This window comes from Phyllostomus hastatus, unplaced genomic scaffold (assembly GCF_019186645.2).
Source record: "Phyllostomus hastatus isolate PE091 unplaced genomic scaffold, TTU_PhHast_1.1 phas_scaffold_182, whole genome shotgun sequence".
Taxonomy (NCBI): Eukaryota; Metazoa; Chordata; class Mammalia; order Chiroptera; family Phyllostomidae; genus Phyllostomus; species Phyllostomus hastatus.
Window position 1 is genome coordinate 13,998,482 of NW_025334013.1, and position 22,479 is coordinate 14,020,960.

Genomic DNA, 22,479 nt, shown 5'->3' on the forward strand with positions numbered 1-22,479 from the left:
CCTGCCTCCTGCTCACCACCCCAGCAGAGGTCCAGGCCAGCAAGGGGAACTAGAGATGCAGTGATGGGGCAGGAAGCAGAGAAGGTTGCACCAAAGCTTATCCTATCTTCAGAACTCCCACTCCTGACATTAGTACCATATTTTGTTGTGTACACTGCACACCCACGTTTTTGTGCATGTTATATGTGGGATTGTCAAACCGATGGTGTGTAATCATTGTACCTGTGTATAATGTGCATCTTTATTTTTCCCTCAAAAATGTGGGCAAATAGGTGTGCGCTATACACAGCGAAATACGGTAATGCTGTGTCTCAGGCCAGGCACTTGGTCCCAGAATTTTCCCATAGTGAGAACTCAGGAGCAGCCGATCTGGTTGAAATAAGAGACTAGGGAATTTTTCTAAAGGTTGTAGTTACCTAACCAGTGTGCTTGTCTTTGCTATTTTTTAAAGATTTTATTTACTTTTTTTTTATTTTTTAGAGAGGGTAAGGGAGAGGGAAAGAGAGGGAGAGAAACGCCAATGTGTGGTTGCCTCCCCCATGCCCCCACTGGGGACCTGGCCCGCAACCCAGGCATGTGCCCTAGACTAGGAATCGAACCGGCGACCCCTTGATTCACAGGCCGGCACTCAGTCCACTGAGCCACACCAGCCGGGGAGTTTGTCGGGGGTGGTCTGGGGAAGGGGCACCACCACCGCACACATTTTGTCACAGAATGAGCACAGCCACCCAGAGATGGTTACTCCTGGGGCGCAAGTGCTGCTGAGAGTTTGTCGACCGACTCCCCAGGTGTGGTTCGTCAACACTGGTTGACATTGTCGTTCGGGTTAAGGACTGAGATCAAAGTGAAGAAGTGAAGGTGTGTGTTGGAACTTCGCTCATTCCCCAATGACACGAGTCACTTCTTTCCTGAATCAGATCATAGTTTCAAATACCGGAAGAGTATTTCCTCGATTTTTGGTGCTATTCTCCATGTCACACTTTTAAATTTAATCTACCTTAACATGTTACCCAACATTCTCTTAGGTCTAGGCAATCAACAAAAGGATAAATAAATCAAGCCTTTATTTGCCATCACTGCCACTTGCCTTGGTGTAAATGCTCCCGCCCAGGCCAGTTTCAAACTACCAACACGAGTCACCGAACACCGGCTCGGGAAGAGATGCTCAGTAATGCATCACTACAAAGTATTTCCAGAATTCAGACACGATAGATGTAAGTGATAAATAACCTTAAAACATGGATAATAACAACACAGTTAAATAATCAGGGACTGACGAAGGTTGAGTCTGCTTTTAATACAATGTATGCTTTCATAAGTGTATATGATTTAATTTTCAATGATGGCATTTAACAACTGGTTCACAAAGTCCCTGGAACTGTAGCTGGCTCTTGCCACTCCGTGCGAACTGGCCGCAGCACAAGCGGGGGCTGCCACCCCATTTCACAAAGGTGCCAGCTGAGGCTCACAGAAGCGGGGTGTCTTAAGTGCCCAAGGTCAAGCTGAATGTGGCCTGGCTGGGGGAACACCCAGGTATATTGTACTCTGAAACTGAGCTCTTTTGGCTCTTCCTGGATGTTCAAACTCTATCTCAGAAAGCTCTGCCACCTTCTCCCCCCATGTCTCCTGTGACACTGGAGCACCCCAGTACCATCTACAGATTCCCTCTTCTTCCCCCTCTTTCTTCAAAACCAACCCTGGGGCTGGACCCTTCCTCGCACTGTTCCAGGGACACCGAGCCCTGGAGTGAGGCTCTGAGGCCAAGGAAGGAGCCCCCTTGTCATGGGGACAGTGAGTGATCCCAGCCCCGCCGGCACAGCACACACCCGGGTGACCTACCAGGTAAGCCCATCGTAGGCCCCACCTCCCGAGGCAACAAGGAGTGGTAGAAAGAGCTTCGGAGTCCTACAAGGCCGAGGCAGAACCTCACGGACCAACTTGTGACCTTGGGCAGGCTAGAGAAAAGTGAGGCTGTCATCCCTGCCCTCTGGATCGCTCTGACAGTGGCCTGGACACTGCGTGACCTCTCTCCTGATTTCCTTAAATGGTGGGATTCGGAGGACTGCCAGGGTGCCTCTCACTTGCCCCCAATGCCTGGGATTCTGCCACCAAGGGTCTCACCTTGGGTTTTCAATCCCATCACTCCTGGAGAAACAGCTGAGAAGCCCCAAGCGCTCTCAGGCGTGAGTCTGGCGGGCTTCCTCCCTGACCGAGGCCCAGCTGGGCTTGTCCCCTCTTCCCTCTCTTCGGCCTCTAGGTGAGAAGGGGCTGTGGCCCGACCACCCTGGCAGGAGGTCCACAGCTGGAGGCCTCGGCCTGGGTCTTCCCTTTGTGGAGTCTTGATCTCCCCGGAAGGGAAATCCCAGCACCCTGCTTCCCCACGTTAGCTGCAGTGCCCTCTAGGTCATTCTGGGAGGCTGGGGGTTTACTGCAACAGCTCTTCCTGGGCCTGTCCCTGAACTGTCCTAGCCCCCTCCCCGCTGCCTATAGTGACCGCTAACCCTAGACCAGGGATTGGCTGGTGGAAGACTGCCAGAGGACTTGACCTTCATCCTGGCTCCGTCCCTATACTCCTGTGTGGCGGAGCCACGTTGCTTCCCCTCTCTGAGCCTCATCCCTCCCGCGAGCAGACACTTATTGGCTGCATTCTCATGCCGGGCGCTGTGCCAGGCCCTGGGGGTACACCTGGGAGCAGGAGAGATGAAGCCCCTGCTTTCTTGAACTCTGCAGCGCTTATTTAAGCAAATAAAAGAAATAACAGCAGATTGCCCTCAGCGCTGGGAAAGAAACCAGTGGGTTTCTGTGGTGCCGTCAGCGAGGGCGGCAGACTCAGAGAGAGTGGCAGGGAAGGCTTCTCTGGAGAGGGGAATGTGAGCTGGGGGCTATGGGATGAGAAGGCGGCAGCCATGGGAGAGTCGGACGGAAGAAACACAAACGCAGAGGAGCCTTGGACTCCTTAGCCTGGGAGGGAGCACTCCCTGGGCGTTCTTCAAACGCTGTTCCGCACGCCCTGAGTCCCAAGGAGGTGCCCAGGGGAACTTCCACAGGAGCCAAGGGTGGAGCCTCCTCCAGAATAAGTCTGCTTTCAACTGTCTTAAAGGTCAAATGTAGATTGTGAAACAAAATCACATAGCTGAACGGTAGTCGGAAACCGTTAGAAACTCATCTCACCCGTGACCCCATGGATAACAAACAGTTCGCAAACCTGCTGTGGTCCGGGGATCACACCTGCAGTAGCTCTGCCTCGCCCCACTTTGTCAACTACCCCGTTTCTCTGTTAGACATCCCCATCGCCTCACTTTCCAAACCTGGGTCGGAAAGCTGGCAGGTGAGGCAGGGAAGGCCCCACACAAAGCCGGGGAATCACTGGGTCTTGAACACGGGCTTGCGCAGTAGCCGCAGCACCCGGTACGTGTTAAGGCCTGGCACGTCAAAGCCCGGGGACAGCCCGTGGCGGTCCAGCGGGTAGAAGTGGACGAGCTGCCCGTGTTGGGCCTCGAGGGAGAGCCAGGTGTCGCCAAGCGGCAACGCGCACGGGAACTCGCGGGCCACGTGCAGCTGGAAGACCCGGCCGCGCAGGTGGCGCAGCGCCAAGGTGCGGAACGCTGGGGGCACCAGGGCCTCGACGCGGGGCCCGAACTGGCGCAGGCGCAGCTCGCCCGCCGGCCCGGTGCGCACCTCATAAAAGGTCAGGTTGGCGAAAGTGAAGTAGCCGGTGAAGGGGCGCGCGCTGGGTGGTGGGGCGGGGCTGCGCTCCGCCTCCCGGAGGACCCTCTCCATGGCCGGCAGGAGCACATCATAGGCCTGCGCCACCAGATCGGGCCCGGATGGCCGCGGGCCGGCCAGCAGCAGCACCAGGCCCAGGCGCAGCGGTGGCACCAGGGAGAAGGTAGCGGCGTAGCCGTCCAAGTCGCCGTCCTTGCGGACCACGCGGTAGGCCCTTTGCATATGGAACTCCCAAGGGGTGCCGGTCTCGTTGGCGAAGTAGGCGCCCGGGCAGGCCAGCAGCGGTGCTAGCAGTGTCTTCGCCGCGTCGGGCCCCAGAATCCGCCGGGGCCCGCTGCCCAGGAGCGCCATGGCCAGCTTGGCCAGGTCCGCAGGGGTGGAGTACATTTGGCCCGAGGGGCGGTACCAACCCAGGTCGTAGAGCGGTGCCGGCCTCCCGCTGCCGTAGAAGCCAGCCGCCAAGCCGGCGCGGACAGAAGGAGTGAGGTCGAAGCCTGTGTCTGCCATCCCCAGCGGCTCCAGCACGTTCTCCAAGATCCAGCGCTGGTAGTCGCCCTGGACCGTGTGGGCTGCCAGGACGTGGGCCAGAAGCGAGAAGGCCAGGGTGCTGTAATGGCACCTGGAACCGGAGGGGTGGAAACTGGCTGCAGCCCAGGATGAACATCTTCAGACCCTAACTAGCCCCCTCCCACCTGCTCAAACGGTCTGAAATGCCACCAGAGTGTCCTTGGACTGGATCGGTCAGGAACCTGCCTCACTGCATCCCAGATGGTCAGACCCAGCAGAGAGACAGAGGTCACTAATTCTACACCCCAAAAGAGGAAGGCCCAGAGGCGGGCAGAGACTTGCCCTGGGTCTCACTGCAGGTAGAGGGACAGCCAGGCTGAGCAATGCCCCTGGTAAAACAAAACTTCCTGGTCCTTTACACTTTAGTACGATTTACATTAGCAAATGCAAAACTAGAGTCTTTGACTGTTCTGGGGGAGGGGGAGAATTCTAGCCATCGTGTAGCTCAAGGATAAGAAACCGAAGGCAGGATTCACCCCTCCCTTCTCCCCAGCCACAGCAGACACTGATAATCAATAAGATGTCTCACTTCTTTTCTGGGGAAGGAGTAATTCCAGCACCCACACATCCATTTAGACATTCCCAAACTCTAATGTGACCTCTCTTATTAATGTGGCCTCTCTGTTAAGAAGAGAGCCCTGGATGGCGTAGCTCAGTGGATTGAGCACGGGCTGCGAACCAAAGTGTTGCAGGTTCCCTTCCCAGTCAGGCCACATACCTGGGTTGCAGGCCATGGCCCCCAGCAACTGCACATTGATGTTTCTCTCTCTCTCTCTCTCTCTCTCTCTTTCTCCCTCCCTTCCCTCTCTAAAAATAAATAAAATCTTTAATTTTTTTTTAATATTAAAAAAAAAACAGATGAGAAAGGTGAGTTTCCAAGAGTCAGAGTGCATCCTCCAAGGTCACAGTGGCAGGGCCGAAAGCCGGACTCCGGCCTGCAGGTGTCTAATCACACCTGAGTCCTTTCTTCCTCAGAAAGTGGCACCTGAGGTCCAGCATTTGAAGAAGCAGAGGGGCGAGTCTGGAAAAGGGTGTCACCCCCCCACCCCCGAGAAAAGGCCAGCAGGCCTGGAAGGGTGCCTCTGAGGCAGGGGAGCGCCAGCTGACCTCTGTCCAGCCCCTCTGCAGCCAGAGCTGGGCTTCTCTGTTCTGTGGCCACCCAGCTGTCCACTCCCTATCTCATCAATATTCCATTTATTTCCATGATGGACTTGACAAAATCTGTATTTATCTTGCTCATCTCTTCACTGATAGGAATGCTCACTGTTGACTCCCAAGAATGCAAATTCCATGAGGAGGGCCTGGTTGGATTGGTTCTCTGCTGCGTCTCAGTTTAGCACATTCTGGGCAGAGTGGGTGCTCAGTAAATATTGAGCTCTGGTACAACCACTATGGAAAGCAGTATGGAACTTCCTCAGAAAACTAAAAATGGATCTGCCTTTTGACCCTGCAATTCCACTGCTGGGTCTCTATCCTAAGAACACTAAAACACCAATACAAAAGAACCTTTGCACCCCGATGTTCATAGCAGCACAATTTACAATAGCTAGGTGCTGGAAGCAACCTAGATGCCCATCAGTAAATGAATGGATCAAAAAACTATGGTACATTTACACAATGGAATTCTGTGCAGCAGAAAGAAAGAAGGAGCTCCTACCCTTCACAACAGCATGGATGGAGCTGGAAAGCATTATGCTAAGTGAAACAAGCCAGGCAGTGAAAGACAAATACCACATGATATCACCTTTAACAGGAACCTAAACAACAAAACAAAGTAACAAGCAAAACATAGTCAAAGACGCTGAAATAGAGGACAGGCTGACAGTGACCAAAGGGGAGAGAAGAGGAAATTTCAGGGGAGAATGGGAAGGGTTTGCAGGAACAAATATAAAGGACACATGGACAAAAACTGGGGGGGGGGTAGGAATGGGAGGGAGGTGGGAAGGGTTGGGTGGGTGGGCTGGGATGGAAGTAAAGGACAGAAAAATGTGCTTGAACAATGATTAAAATAAAATTAAAAAAAAATGTTGACCTAATGAATGGAAAGAACTTAAGGTTCAAACAGAACCCGCCTTGCTGCACCATCCCTCTCCGGGCCTCAGTCTTTCCCGCTGTGGCACAGGGGGCTGTATCCAGTGACTCCAGGGGTCTCTTCTGGCTCTGACCACCCAGGATGAGGGGATCAGTCTCTATGGGGGGGGATGTGTCTCCATGGGAGGTCCCTGACATCGGCGGAGCACTGAGGCGCACTGCTCACCTGGTTCCCGGGTCTGCTACCAGCACGTCGTCCTTGAGCAGGCTCAGGGCCTCCTGGGTGCTGCCCCTCCACAGCAGCGAAGTGCCCCGGAGCCTTCTGGGCAGCCCTGGGGAGGAGCAGTGGTCAGACCTGCTGGGCCAGCTGAGGGTGGGGTGATGGGCCTTTGGGTGCACTCCCCCCCACCTCCCATGGGTTGAAAGGTAACAACAACAAAATTGTCTAAAAAACAAAAATAGAGCCCTGGCTGGCGTAGCTCAGTGGATTGAGCACGGGCTGCGAACCAAAGTGTCCCAGGTTCGATTCCCAGTCAGGGTACATGCCTGGGTTGCAGGCCATAACCCCCAGCAACCGCACATTGATGTTTCTCTCTCTCTCTCTCCCTCTCTTCCCTCTCTAAAAATAAATAAATAAAACCTTAAAAAAAATAGTCCAGGACGGACTCGAACCCTGTTTGTGTTCACTGGGCAAGCCACTGAACCTCCCAAGCCCCAGTCCCCCGTCCATACTGTGAGTGGAATAATCTCTCTGTCACAGGGATGATGTGAGGATTAGGTGAAATAAAATGCTTAGCATGGTGCCCAGTCATAGTAATTGCTCAAAAAATAATTATCAGCAACCACAGAAGTTTGATTCCATGCAATTCTTCAGATCAGTGGCCGAACAGCTTTGTGGGACTGGCTCTGCTAACCACTTGGGCTTTTCTGTTTATTAGATGTGACAAATATTGGAAGGATCACAGGATCGGGGTTCTTTCCATCCGTCCACTCAGCAAGACATTGATTTCAAGCCTGTGTTTTGTGCCGGGGACTGTCCCGGGTACCCGGGATCCGGTAGTGAACGAAGTCTCTGCCCATGTGGAGTTTGCATTCTAGTGAAGGGGACGGACAACAAACTGATAAATAGTTGTGCTGTGGAGAAAAATAATTTGCTCAGAGGAAGACCTTGTCGAGGTGACCCTCGAGAAGGCAGAGAGAATAGCAAGTGCAAAGGTCCTGAGGCAGGGGTGTCCTGGCACGTTTGAGGAATAATAGCGTGCAACAGCCAGTGTGGCTGGAGAGGAGTGAGATGGGGGAGACTTTGTAGGTGAGAGAGATTGAGGGTGCGGGCACCCGATCCTACAGGGTGCTACAGGCTACCGGAAGGACCTGGCTTCTTCCCTGGGTGGGATGGGGCCACTGCAGGGGGTGTGAGCAGAGGAATGATGTAATCCGACATATATGTTGTCAAGGTCGCTCTGGCTGCTGTGCAAACACAGACGTTCGGGGGCAGTGGCAGAAGCAGGGAAGCCTGTTAGCACACTTGGAAAAGTCCATGTGTAGATGGTGGTGGCTCAGACTTGGGTGCTAGCAGTGGAGGTGGTGAGGAGTGGGTGGATTCTGGACATATCTGAGAGTGGGTCCAACGGAATTTGCCCCCCGAGAGGGTGTGGAGGGTGTGGGGGTGAGAGCTGTCAGGATGACTCTAAGGCTCTTGGCCTGAGTAACTGAGAGGTGGAGTCCCAAGTCCTGGATTTAAGTTCTGACTGTGGCATTTCATGCTGTGTGACCCCAGACCATGCACTTTACCTCTCTGAGCCTCTGTTTGCTCATCTTTAAGTGTACTGAAGCACCTGCAGTGGTTTTCCTCTGAAGTGTTGCAAGACTTAATTCAGAGAATGGATAAAAAGCTCCAAAAATGGGAAAAAAAAAGCTCTAGATTAGGACAAGGGTCAATCATAAAGACATTGGGGACCTAGAACACAGTTATTTCAGCTGCTGTATGCTTATCTGGCCCCTTTGGGCTAAGAGGAGACCTGACCAAACACTTAGGAGCCCTGGGCTGGGTTCCCTGGGTATATGAAGAACAATTCACAACACACCCCTAGAGGGAGCCCTGGAGTCAGATTAAAAATAGGATGGATTTAATAATAGGAGGCTCACTGAGTTTAAACCTCAGAGTCCTCACCTGTGGGGCCCCTTCCAAGACCTGTCTCTAGTTTTGAATTTATAACATTGTATTCTTAAGGGGGACCCCAAAATTATATCCACATCAGGCCCCACTAAACCGTGGTCTACCCCTGGCCACAATAACCAGAGCTACATTGACAAGTGCCTGCTGTGTGCCAGGCACTCTGCTAAACGCTCTACACTCATTAGCTCATTTAACTCCCTGGAGTAGCCTGAACTCCCGTCATTTCCCAGAGGAGAAAAACAGGGCTCAGGGAATTTAAGTGACCTGCTCGAGGCCACACAGCTAGGAGGAATTCCAGTACTTGGGCCCTTCACAACCAGGCCAGCCTCCTCCAAGAGCTGACCCCGTCCTGCCCAGGCTGCCTCAGGGGACCCCCGCCCCCCACTGAGCCCCAGCCACGTTCACCGGCTGAGATGCAGGCCTGAGCTCACTTTGTAAAGTGACGGATGGTGGGCACTCGCGAAGAACTCCTGCCCTTCGGGGTGATAGGTTGGTGACTGCGAATATGAGCAATAAAGGGCATTTTGGGGGGGGGGGGCGCATGGTGCCCGCCTTCTTGCCCTTGGCGGGATCATCCACTATGCAGCTCAGCCTGGTGACCACCCCCATACACCCCTGCTTTAAGCCCACCCTCCTCAGTCACAGGTGGCAGGTGGCCATGTGGGCTAGCAGAGGGCGCTTTGGAAGCTTCCGGAACTATGCCGCAGCATCCAGCCTGTTTTGGTCCAGTGCTGCCCAGTACCCCGGCCAGCTCCTGCCCTCCTGTTAGGTCGCTTCATCTTGGCTTATTGCATCACCACTGTCATTACGATCACCATGGAATTTATTTTTAACAAGTAATTCATTTACATTACCCAAACTTCAACAGACGCCAAAGGATGCACGCTGAAGAAATTTTCTCCTACCCTGTCCCCAGCCACCCAGTTCCCCTCCCTGGATGCAACCCATTGTACCAACCGCTTTAGTTCTCTTCCAAAGATACACACGTGTGTGTGTGCGCACATGCACACACATGCACTATGTATACGCATTCATGTGTATGTGTACGTGTATATATTATTTATACAGATGGTAGTCTACCACATATGCTATGAGCTTTTTTCCCCACTTAACATTGTAGCTTACTCTTATGTCAACACATAAAGAGCATGGTTACCTTTTCTTAAGGCTACAGAGTATTTGATTGTAGCATGTAACTGTGGCATATTTTGTTAATTCACTCCCCCATTTATAGACCTTTAGGTTGTGTCACTCTTTCACTGTCACAGCGCTGCAGTGAATAACGACGCTCACACCTCCTCACTGCATGTGTGCGCACATCTGCAAATGTCCTAGAAGCGGGGTTTGCGAGTCAAAGGACATGTGCATCTCTAACTGTGACAGAGATGACCGAGCGCCCTCCCCACAGGCTGTGCCAACTGAAATGCCCACCGCTGATGTATAAGAAGGCCTGTTTCGTTGTAACCCACCAACTCCACACACCCAGTGTTTGGGCCTTTGCCAGTCTGAAAGGGGGAAGATGTCGCTCAGCAGTCTTCATGTGCATTAATTTTGTTATGAATGAGGTTGAGCATCTTTTAATATTTTTTAGTATTCTTAAGGGCCATTTGTGGTCCCTTTTCTGTGAACTGTCTATTCTGTTCCCATCCTTTACCCATTTTTCTATTGGATTGTTGGTCTCTGTATTGATTTGTGGGTGCTCTTTATATATTAAGGGAAATTAGGTCTTCATTCGAGAATCGTCTACAAATATTGACTTGTTGACTTGTCCTTGACCTAGTAACTAGATCTTGACACGTCAACTTGCTTTTGACCTACCGACTGATCTTGATTTGTCCCCTGTGTCTGAAGTTTCAGGCTTCACCTCAGCTTTTGCCTCACCGGCTCTTCCTACCCCGAGCCCGCTGCCCAGGGAGGGTGAGAGGGTGCTCCGGCCAGTGCAGGAAGCGGAGCAAGGAGTGGGCCTCGCCTGGCTGCATGAGAATCTGCTCATCAGTTCTCCCACCTGAAATCTTTGGGGCCAAGCAAGGTGAGTTCAGAACCGCTCACCTGAGAGCTGGCTGGCCATCCTTCGGAGGGTGACGGGTGAAGGCCTTGGGGCTGGGTCCCCCTCCTCCAACCCATCCATCGGCCTCCCTTGTTGGGGGGCTGAGGCCGCACCCAGTGGGTTGTTGATGGTGAAGGCGCTGGCATACCGCTCCAGGGGGTCATCGAGAGAGGCCACGATGCCCTCCTCCCACAGGCGATACAGCATGAGGACCGGAAAGATCTTGGAGACACTGGAGATCCTAGACAGTGTTGGGGGCACAGGGCACGTCCTGTTGGCCCCATGACCCATCTCTACCCTGCGCCCCAGCCCCTAACTTTCTAGCCTTCTAGAAAATCACCGAGTCCACCTTGTTCAGCGGCTCAGCCGGAAATTCACCAGCCCCTGTAGAGCTGGCTTTGGGAAGCTGCAGAATACACCAGGGGCAGTGGGGCTGGGCTGGATGGAGACTCCAGCCTAGAGTGTCCAGTCTTTTGGTGTCTCTGGGCACACTGGAAGAAGAGCCACACGTGTCTTGGGCCACACATTAAGTGCACAAACACTAATGAAAACTGATCAGCAAAAGAAAGGTTTTAAGTAAATTTATGATTTAGTGTTGGGCCGCATCCATAGCCATGCAGGGCCGCATGCGGCCCGCAGGCTGCGGGTGGGTCGCCCCTGTGGCATCTGCCCTGGGGCAGGCCCTCGCCCAGGCCTTCCCACCGCCTCTCACCGGCTGAGTGGTCTTGGGCCAGTACCAGACTCTCTGAGACTCAGCGTCCTTGTCCGCTTCACAGGTGGTAGTAAGGATGGAACAAGACTGTGCAATCGAGTGTTTGGCAACATACCTGGCAGGTAGTAAGTGCTCACTAAGTGGCAGGAAGTGTACTTGCTGTCCCCACGCTTGGCCCCATTGTGAATGGCGCAGTGCGCGGCGTGCAGGGAACTGCTGTCATCCTCCCGATTTCTCTGCAAGCGAATGCGCTCACTTTGCATTGTGAGCTTTCAGGCGCTTGCAGGCAAACCTAGGAGGGGGGACTCTGTGCCCAGCAGAATGTCCCCCAGAGGTTTCCGTCTGGGCCACTACTGCCAGGTGGCGGGGACCTGGGGCAAGAGCCCAGGACTGGTTACGACTCCATTGTGCCACGTGGAGGTGAGGGGGCGATGGGATACAAGGGAGCCCCTTGCAGTTAGGGAGGTTTGGGACTCAGTGCTCCCCAGAAGGACTCCTTCCTGACCTCCTGCCCCTGGGGTCCCCTCTGGACCTCAGTCTCCTCACCTATTAAATTGTCGGGACTTCATAAAGGGCCCCGACAGCTTGGAGGCACCCCCCCAAGTCATGATTCTCTTGAGTCCCCCTACCTCCTAGGTCCCCTGTCCTCCCATCCCTCACCCCCTCCCCAGGACCCTGGAGGTCACCCAGCTGACCGGTACATGGTGGACTCATTGGGGGGCCCGGAAGCCGGGTCTGAGCCGTTCTTCCTCCCGAAGTTCCCAGTCCAGAGCACCGTGTCGCTGTGGACGACAACTGCAGACACGGCAGCCAGCCCTGGGGCAGACAGCGCCCCACGCAGGGTCCCGTCCACCTTGCAGGAGAAGAGCAGGGGGCTCGGAGTGTGGGGGCAGGGACACACCCCGCCTGTCGTCGGCACACCCGGCCCGTTCCCGCACCACACCCTGCCCACAGCACCCCTGCCTGGCTCCCCTCCACGCTGCCCCCACCCAGTGAGCCTCCAGACCTGGGGTCCCCAAACCATGCCTCTGCGGTGGGCCCCACCCTGGCTGCAGGCGTGAGGTTTCATGACTAGAATGTGTTTCCTATGTGGGGCTTCCTCGTGAGGTTTTTGTTCATAGAAACATTTCCTTAGCAGAACATGAAAGAAAGGAGCAGACAAAAGCACCCATCTGGTCAAATCCTTCCTTGTCTGGTGCCCTAGAAAACCTCCAACAGGCCTAGTCTGACCCCCCAGTGCTGGCGAAGTCACTGCTTCTACAAGGCCCCTAAGTGCTCCCCGAACACTGATTGAAAATACCTCCTTCTTCCCAGCGATGACGTGCATCGGTGGTGACAACAGCTCACACATACCGGCATTTAGAAGGTGCCAGGCCCGGTATAAAGTGATTCTCATGTCTCAGTCCTCATCATAAGTCCGTGCTAATTTCTCCCCACTCAACAGATGAGAAGACTGAGTCTGTGAGGTGGACGACGTGACTTGCCCAAGAGACTAATGGCTGGTGGAGTCAGAGTTAGAGCCCCATGCTAACTGCAGCCCCAGTCCTGGACAGACGGCCGGCTGGTGGGGTTTCCCTGTCCCGAGTGGAGCTCTGCCCACCGGTAGCCTCCACCCCTGCACTAGCTGTGCCTGTGAATCTCAATCTGCTGCTCTACACACAGTGACTCACGAGGGGTTCACACACACAGGTGAGCACACACCAGGTGCTCACCAGAAGGCAGCCATGGTTACTGTCATTGCTTTTTCTTTCCTGACTGTGACAGCCCCACCACCAGGGACCCTTCAGTGCCCTCCCCTTCGCAACAGCTGTTCACGCGTCTGCAGACAGCGACGGTGTCTCTCTGCCTTGGCCTGCACCTTCTCTTGTATGGAGGCACCAGCCTCCTTCCCTCCAGCTGTTCCCTGGGTGACAGTTTCAAGTTCCCCCACCACGCTGCTGCTCATTCTCTTCCGATCATCTGTCCATGTGTCTCCTTGCGTCAGTGCCCCAAGTGGCTGGGGCCTGACCTGCACAGACGGGAGCTAGCGGACAGCGCCCTCTACTGTTGGGCCATCCTCAGCGGTACGTGTCATGTTGTGTGTGTGTCGGGGGAGGGGGGCATTAATTATTTTGCAGTGGCCTCTGTGATGTGGGCTCTGTCATCCTCTCCAATCTCATCATTCTCCCCCTCCACCTATGCCCCGCCCCCAGACTGAATGTCCTTGCAGTTCTCTCTACGTGCCTTGTACGGACTCTGCTCTCTCTGGGTCTGGGCACGTGCTGTTCCCTGTATCTGGAGCACGCCCTTCACGCCCCCGAGCTCGCTTACTGTCCACGTGCACATCCCCTGGGTGTCTCCTGTTCACACCCCAGCCTGCACTCCACTCCCTCCAGAAGCCTCCCGGACCCCAAGGGCAGCTCCTTTGTGCCCCACCGCCCCCCAAGCCTTCTCCGTCCTCACTCTCACCCTGTGTTATGAATGTTTAGTGTCTCGACTGTCCCCTCACTCCCAGACTGGTAAGCTTCTTCTTAAGAACAGGACAGAATCTCCTTGTCACGTCCCTGGTGTCTAGCCTAGAGTCAGCGCGTGCTCAAAAATTACATGATGAATGAGTGAATGAACGCCACCCCCAGCACAGAGCAGGTGCCCCCGCTTTATCACCCAGGCCTCGCACACCCCCCCCGGGTCAGCATCACTGACCTTTTCCAGGGCCTCCTTCAGCACGGGGAGTGGGTGGGCCAGGCGCACAGGCTCAGGGTGCTGGGGACACATCCTCGCAGGGGCAGAGGTCGCTTCTGGCCCCAAGGAACCTGCCGGGGGCATCACATGGTGAAAAGGGGACAGAGATCAGGACAGGAGCCTAGTGGTCATCCTGGCGGAGGCAGGAAGGTGGCAGCTAAGGCCAGAGCCACACCCTCCCAGCTGGCAACAGCCTCACCAGGGGACGCCAGGGGACGGAGACCAGCCGTGGGTGTCACAGGGCAAAGAGCAGAGCATGCCTGGAGAAGGGGCGGTTCCACACATGCCAGTGGCTGCCTCACCTTCGAGACACTGATTGGGCCGCAGTTCCCAGTGGCAGCCCTTCTCTCGTGTACGACCAGCTCCCTCGTCCCACGAGATCAGCAGATGGAGACAAGTCCCAGCTGCTCGGGGCAGGCTCCGCCCCCAGTGTGTCTGCCTGCCTCCCCTTGTCCGGTTCTGACTGTGCGTTTGGGTGGAGAAGCGGACTCGGGGCCCCACGTAGGCTCCAGGCACGAACTCCGAGGGACACTTCATTCCAACGCCAGAGCCGTGCCTCTGGGCGTGGAGAACTCGAGTCTCACTCTGCTCTGATCTGACTGTGTGGCTGCCTCGGAACCTCGGGGGAGGAGGTTTGGGCCTTGGCAGAGCAGGGTTCAGGCTGAGGGATGGTCCCCACGGCCCCCAGGCATCCCCCCATCCTCTAAGGAGGCTGCACCCTTTTCAGATCCTTCCTGAGACTGCCCAGCACTGAGACAAGGCTGGAGATTCACTGTGGCCATGAATTCCTTCAGCTCCTCACACTCTGGACTCTGGCTGGCTCTGGGACTTGCTTTGGCCAAAAGAATGAGGCGGAATTGATCATTGATCCTGGGCCTTCCAAAATTAGGTCCCAATGGTCCTTTGCTCCCTGAGAATATTGCCCTCTCCTGGACAAGCCTGGAACAGCAGCCTGGAGAACCAGAGTCCGCAGGTAGGGCCAGACCCAGCTCTCCCAGCTGACTTGCTGGCTGCATCAGAGAGAGTTCAGGTTGGACCAGCAGCAGAACTCCCAGCCAGCCCACAGACTCCTGAGAAAGAATAAATCACTTTGTCTGGAGGAGGCATTAGGATCCTCACTTTATGCACAAGGACATCAAGGGAGAGAGATCCCGTGGCTGGTCCACAGACGCACAGAGCTTTGGTCTCGGTGGAGGTTATGAGAGTCCCCTAAACCCCGGATCGGGAGGGGCAGCTCGAAGCCCACAAGGGCCACGTGGGTGGGAGAAACCCAAGGGTGTCGCTGCACTCACCGGCCTCCAGCTTGGGGAGGTGGTACTGCCACAGGAAACAGCCCGTCATGAGCAGGGAGAGCAGGAAGAAGAAGCTGCAGGAGGCCGGGAGGAGCCACTTCCTTCTCACTTTCAGCCGGCCCAGCCGCCAACGGGTCTGGAAGGAGGACGACACAGGGCCCGGGGCCCCGTGGGGGTCAGTCAGGGGGAAGGGAGAGAGGGACGCCTACCCCGGCCCTCCTGTGCCTCCGGTCCACCCAGGCATCGTGGAAGTCCACAGCTGGGAGTGATTTCACACCCACGGAACCGAGGTCCTTCCCGGTGTGACCCGTTCAACTGCTCGGCCGTGCGTGTAGCTCTGCACCTCCAGGCCCCTGCAGAGCCTGCTCCTTCTGCTGGGCCGGCTCTCTCTGTTCTACGTGCTTGGTGACCTGCCTCAGCCAACTGAAATGCACCTGAAACGCACCCCCTCCGTGAAACCTTCCGCCGCTCTCCTCACCCAGGTCCCCTCCAAGGCCCTGGGGGCGGGGAAAGCCCGAGAGTGTGGGGCAGATCCCATGCTCTCTGTCCTAGGACGGTCGCTCAGCGGCTGCCAGCCGGTCTACCTGACGGAGGCTGCGCTCCCCAAGGACGGGGCCGCTTCCTCGCTGTCCTTCTCTCCTCCGTGGCCTGTGGTTTGTCCTGGGTGGTTTTGTTCCCGGTGGCATCCCCAGCGCCTAGAGCGGTCCCTGGCAACATCGCAGGCCGTAGCGAATATTTGTTGAGTGAATGAGTGGAGGAAGATAAAACATTCTCGGCAGAGTTGAAGCCTTCTGTGCTACCCTTTGCGATTTCACCCTCCTGCCCATCCCCCCAAACGAAACCCCCGTGCTGATCGTCACACACGCTTTCATTCCTGGACTGGGTTTGTGCATCCACAGAGAGCACGTGGTACCGTTCCGCACGTCTTAAATCTCATACAAATGACACCCTGCTGTATTATCCTCCTGCGGCTTGCTTTTTCCCCCCAGTTCGATACATGTAGTTTGGGGTTATTCATTTCATTTTCTGTGGAGTATGCTGTTGTATGAATGTACTTCATTATGCAACAGAGCACGGAGCTGGGCCAGGCTGCCTTAAAAACGTGAGTATTTTATTCATCCCAGGCTGCGTCGCTGTGCCCCAGAGCGGCGTTTCTGGGCGGGAACATACGGCCATCCTCAGCTTAACCGGATTCTCCCCAGTGCCCTCCAGGGGTGCTCCGGTCCACACTCCCACCGCCTGTGGTTCTCACCGCTGTTTTTAACTTGTCTTTTTCTGGATTGCTCATAAGGTGGAAACCCCCTTTCGTGTGTTTATTGTATATATTTGTGTTTGCCTTTCTGTGAATGGATTGTTTTTATCCGTTGCCTGTTTTTTTTTTTTTCTATTCCATTTTCCTCACTTAGAGCTCTGTGTCAGTCTTAGGTACCCTTGCTTACGGCTGGCCTCGTCACGGTGCGTTCGTGGTGACTTCCGTTCATCATACACAGAGAGGCAGAACAGTGTGGTGGAGAACCTGCGGCCAGACTGCCTGGTTTTGAATCTTAGCTCAGCCCCTTCCTGGCTGTGTGACCTTAAGAAAGTGGTTTAACCTCTCTGCTTCTGAGTCCTCACCTGTGAAATGGAGATGACAACAGCGTTTGCCTCGCAAATGTGCGAGGATCGAGCGAATGCGTACAGAGGGCATCTCGCCTGGCGCGCGGTGAGCCCTGCCAGCCGTTACTGTTGAATGGAGGGCTTCGGTGCGCGGGCTTTGGTTGCTGCCAACCACATTTATCCGCACTGTCTTTTCTGTCTGCTGTGCGTGTGTGTGTGTGTGTTTGCTGAGTGTGCCTCGGAAATCCTTTTCACAGAGGTCTTAAATATAGATCTCTATACTTTCACACAACAATATTTCTGGTTGTGGTGTGAGGAAGGGATCTCACTTTTTTCACACGGATAATCAGTCGTTTCCGCACCCCTGGTTGAACGCCCCAGCCCACCCCCCTCCGCCTCCTGGGCCGTCTCTGAAACGTGCTAGTGTCTGCGCACACTGACGCCGGCTTCCCAGGCTCCGCTCGCTGCAGCCTCACTGAGTTTCCGTCCAGTCCTCCACTCTCTGCCACAAGGAGGGTCGTTCCCGTCCTACGTGCCGGTGCCGTCCCACAGGGAACCGTCTGGCCAGAGAGGCTGTCTGTGACCAGACGCCAACTAGCACCACGGACCCCTTCCTGCCCCGGCTCCTCCCCCTTGCATCCCTGAGCTCCCACGCCCTGCATTGTTCTCCTCTGTGCCTCTGCACCTGCCGTTCCCTCTGGCTGGCCTTTCCCCTCGACAAACTTGCGTTCCTCCCTCCGAACCCACGGGCAACTGGGAAGCCTTCTCATTCTCCCCCAGGCAGACCCGAGGTCCTCTCCTCTCTGCGCACACCCCATTACTGCATTGTAATAGTAACCTGCCCTGGTTTCTCCTGGCTTCTTTGCCTGGCTCCCAACCAGGTGGCGAGTGTCCCTAACTCCAGGGTCATGCCTTCTTGGCTTCTCTGCCCACAACACCTGACACCCCACCTGGCACTTGCAGGTGCTCAGGAAGTGCATTTTGAACTTGCCCTGCAAGTTGAAAGACAGGTTCAAATCTCAGCCCCACTCCCTGATTCAGTTGTACCTCTGGACAAGCCCCACCCCCTCTTGGGGCCTCCATTTCTTCCACTGCTGGAGAGAGCTGGGCTGTAAGCGTCTTCCAGCTGTAGAGTCTGGGGTTTACACTGAAGCCATTCTTTATTCATAATTTTCAAAGACTGGAAACAACCCAAATGTCTGTCAACTGGTGAGTGCATAGACAAGCTATGGTATATCCATACAATGGAATACTACTCGGCAAAGTAAAAGAACAAACCACCAGTATATGCAACGATGTGGCTGGATTGCAGATACATTGTGCTAAGTGAAATAAGCCAGACTCAAAAGACTACAGACTGTATCCCCCCACTTCCATAACACTCTGGAAAAGACAAAACTGTGGGGTCAGAAAACAGCTCAGTGGCTGCCTGGAGTAGAGATGGGGTAGACTGCAGGAGGCAGAAGCGGGTGGGGAGGTGATGGGAATGTTCTATATCTTTTTTTTCTAAAGAGTTTACCTACCTGTGTTTTAGAAAGAGGAGAAGAAAGGGAGAAAGAGAAGAAGAGAAACACCAATGTGTGGTTGCCTCTCATGTGCCCCTCACTGGGGACCTGGCCTGCAACCCAGGCATGTGCCCTGACTGGGAATCGAACTGGCGACCCTTTGGTCCACAGGCTGGCACTCAATCCACTGAGTCACACCAGCCAGGGCCAATGCTCTATATCTTGATATGGTGGTGGTTGTAGGACTGTATGTAGTTGTCAAAATGCATAGAGCTGTACACCAAAATGAATGGATTTCGTTGCATGTAAACTATACCCCAGTTTTGTTTTTGTGTGTTTTTTTAATGAAGCCGTTAAAGATCCCAGGAACCTGCAGATGTCTCTCCCTGGGTGTCAGAGCAGTGAACGGGGCTCTCACATGGCAGCAGGTCCGTGCGGAAGGGAAGTGTGAACGTGCTGCCCTTTGAGCGCTAGCACAGGGCCCCGGGGCAGGGCCAGGGGGACGCCCTGGCACGCAGCCTGCCTATCCCCCCGACCAGGCACCTGCGGCACGGCCTTCCCGGAGAAGAATGAAGTGCAGGCAGTAAACGACTTGCCGAGGCCATGGAGAGCAGGTGACGGAGCTGGGGGTTGAGCTCCGTTCTGTGCACCACCCTGCCCTCTGCTGTGGCGGGGGTCTCTGCACCCCCATCTTTTAGCTCTCCTCTGGGGCCCAGCTCACCTCACATCTGCCTCCAGTCTCAGGATGTATTCCAGCAGCCCCTATGGCACAGCCAGGATTTAACCGCTAAGCTGCTCGCCAGCTGCTCACATTTTGACTTAACCGCAGCCACTAGGAATCTCTCCCCTCTCCCTTTCCAGCTGGAAAACGCTGGCAGGGGGAGGGCCCGGGAAGAGCCAGGCTCTCCCAAGGCCCACCCTGACCACAGCTCCCCCAGCTCCTTCCAGGGGTTGCTCTCCAGCCCACAGACCCCCCCTTCCTCCCTCCTTCCCACCCGCCCACCCTGGGACAGCCCTCCTGGTCCAGTCACACACTGAGAAGCAACCCCCAAGGGCAAGCTGTGTGCTGGGCACAGTGCTACATATGCCCTGAGGCTCCGTGCCCGTGGCCGACACCTGTCCCCCGTGGAGCCCACGGGACTGCGGAACGGGCAGACGCAGGTCTCCGGTCCCAGGCGAAGCAACACCGGATCCTGGTTCTGCCCTTGCTAGCTTTGGACAAATGACTTCACCTCTTTGAGTCCCGGTTTCCTCACCTGCATAGTGGGAATGACCTTTGTCCCTACACCCCATAGAATTTAGGTAAAGGCAAGTGAGGTGATGCGTGCGAAGCCCCTAGGAAGTTGCTCACCAGTGGGCAGCCAGTACTGACACTAATTTCTCTGGGAGACAGAGGTAAGCAGGTCATGGGCACAGAGCTGGGGGGGGGGCGAGGAGCTGGGGATGAGCCGTGTCCGCTCCAGTCAGAGGCCTGGAGATGTGAAACGGGAGAGGAGCGTTTCTGGTTGGTTCTGAGAGTTCAGCGAGTTAATGCAAATGCACACAAAACCCTTGAGCCGTCCGGGCCAGTGGTGGTACTCCAGAAAGGACGGGATGAGGGCGGGGTGCCCAGGGGTGGTCTAGGCTAATGTTCGCAGCCAGACTATGCGGGGCTGCGCCTCACCTGGCTCCTCATTCTCCCCGAGGCGCGCAGGATTCCAGCTCACTGACGGCCAAGTCCACAGCCCAGGAGACGCTGGGAGTGGGAAATTCAGGTAGAGGCGTGAAGGCAAAGAGAGATCTGAGGGGCAGTGCTCTGGAAAGAGAGGGAGGGGACAGGGAAATGCTGGGAGGAGAGGGAGGCCAGACACCCCCTCCCCTTTGTGGAGCTCTGCCTCGAAGCCAGGGGGAAGCCAGCTCAGAACACCTGCGAGGGTGTCCACCCGTCTGGGTCTGCCCAGGTCTGTCCTGCCTTAAGCACTGAACATCCCAAATTCCGCCTCCCAACTGAGAGAGCTGGTCACCCTGTCGGCCCCCCAGGGTGCTTAGCCCCCAACTCACCGTCTACTGGAAGGCTCAGGAAAGACAGGGCAATGCAGGCTGGCTGCAGCTGGCCTGTGCCTCTCAGACCCCCCGAGTTCCAGAGGGCAGGGCTGGCTCCCCGGGCTCTGAGGCGCAGGCTCCTCCCAGGCTCCCAGGGGCTGGCAGATGTGGTGCCTGATTCCCCCAGCACTAAGCCCTCTGTGCCGTCCACCACGGGACGGGACGGGGATTAGTTCCTGGGGTCCCCAGGCAGCGGGGAGGGAGGAACATCTGTCAGGGAGACTGGACAGCACCACGTGACCCAAGAGGCTCCGGGCTGGCGAGCAAAGGAACAGTCTCCCCAAAAAGAGTCTTTGCCAAGCCCAATATAAAGAGATCCTGGGGGGACGACCAGTGAGCAACCCACCCACAGGCCCCCGAGCCTCACCCACCACCCATGCCAGCTCCTCTGCTGCCTCTGAGGGGCCTGGGGCTCCAAGGAACACAGTTTGAAGACCACTGGGGTCAGCCTGCTTGTTAAACATTCAGATAACTCAGTTCAAATCCCAGCTCTGTCACTGTCTGTGTAGGCTTGGGTAAGTCACACCCTCTTTGTTTCTTCCCCTGTAAAATGAGGACAATAGTATCTCCGTTAGCGCAAGGATTAAATCGCAATGTCCCTGCCGAGCAGGTGGCCCAGGACCTGCATCTAGTGAGACTCTGCAGGCGAGCCTCTTGCTGCATGCGCGCAGTCAGCGTGTACCCAGCCCCCGGGCAGACGTCAGATCTTTCCCAGGGAACATTTAGAAAGTCACTACCCACTGAGTTTACGCTGGCGCAAAGGAGAAAAGATGTTTGCCTTCTTGGCACTGGTTAGGAGTGCACAGTGGAATTACCTGGTGGCACCCAGGTAATTCCACTTATACATAAGTGGATTTACCATAAATTTACCATAAGTGGCTTATACATAAAAAAGCCACCCACAGCGAGAGGCAAACAAGCACTCGCTGGGGTCAGGAAGAACAGCCATTCAGGGGCCGGTTGTTCAGGCAGAAGCCCAAGGAACGGTCTGATGAGGGGGCAAAGGCCATGGGTGCCTACGAGAAAGGGAAGGGGAAGGACTTCGTCGGTACAAGGAGGCATGCCTGTGGGTGCGGATAAAATAACGGGGCGATATTAACTCTAAACACTGTTTTTAGTTTTCAGTCCCCCAGCCATCAGTCCAGTAGTCATAATACCTGCTTTCTTGTTGTCTTTGCAAATGGCTCTTTTGCAAGGCACAAGGGTGCTGAGGGCCTGTCCCAAGGTTATCTGGCCCTGTTTTTAACATTCCAAGGTTCGAGGTACGAGGCAGCGCCTCTGGCATGTCAGCTCTGGTTCTGTTCATAATATTGTTTACACTGGCGAGCTTTTAAAACTCGCTGCCGTCTGGGCCTGACCCCCAGAGACCCCCGGGGTGCCAGCTGGCCATCGTGATTTTTGAACACTCCTCAGTAATTCTCCCGTGTGGTCAGCATTGAGAACCATCGCGCAGACCAGTGTGTCTCTAACTCATATGTGCAGGAATAGCTGAGGAGTGAGCTAAACTGCAGGTTCTGAGTCGGTGGCCCAGGCAGGACCGGAGAGTCTACGTTTCTCACAGGTTCCCGGGTGATGTTGACACTGGTCCGGTCCGAGGACCACACTTTGCAATTCGAGGATTGCACCGGGTTTCACCGCGTTATCTCAGTCGCCTCCCAGCCACCCGGTGGTTGAACGGGGCTTGCATTATTATCTCCGTTTTGCTGATGCCCGGGGTTGGGTATGTGAATGGGTGGAGGCAAGCCTTCTAGCTCTTCTTCTATATCCGCCCCCCCGGCCCCCGCGGGCCAAAGATCTGGGCTGGCCTGGAAGAAGGAATTGATAAATTAGAGTGAGAAGAGAGCTGAGTGGTTTTACCCAGACCCCACGCTGTGTGGCTGGTGAAACAGGCTCTGGGAGGGGAGGTCTCGTCGCTAGTTTAGTGCAACAGTGGAGCTGGGGTCCAGGTTGTCTCCATTTTACCTGGCTGCTTGGTTCACCTGTCCTGAGGCTCAGAGCAGGCTGAGCGTCCTGCCTCTGGGTCA

At 55.4% G+C, this 22,479-nt stretch overlaps 1 protein-coding gene across 1 annotated transcript; it reads right to left on the reverse strand.

Moving 5' to 3' along the window:
* Window positions 1–1,047: 1,047 nt before the first annotated feature.
* LACTBL1 (lactamase beta like 1) lies at window positions 1,048–20,490 on the reverse strand. Its single transcript, XM_045859338.1, has 8 exons — window positions 20,414–20,490; window positions 20,037–20,168; window positions 15,273–15,408; window positions 13,942–14,051; window positions 11,955–12,112; window positions 10,550–10,788; window positions 6,551–6,656; window positions 1,048–4,345 (listed from the first exon to the last, which is right to left on the reverse strand). The coding sequence occupies exons 2-8, from the start codon at window positions 20,046–20,048 to the stop codon at window positions 3,364–3,366; spliced, it is 1,743 nt and encodes a 580-aa protein (XP_045715294.1). The 5' UTR covers window positions 20,049–20,168; window positions 20,414–20,490; the 3' UTR covers window positions 1,048–3,363.
* Between the last annotated feature and the right edge of the window lie 1,989 nt (window positions 20,491–22,479).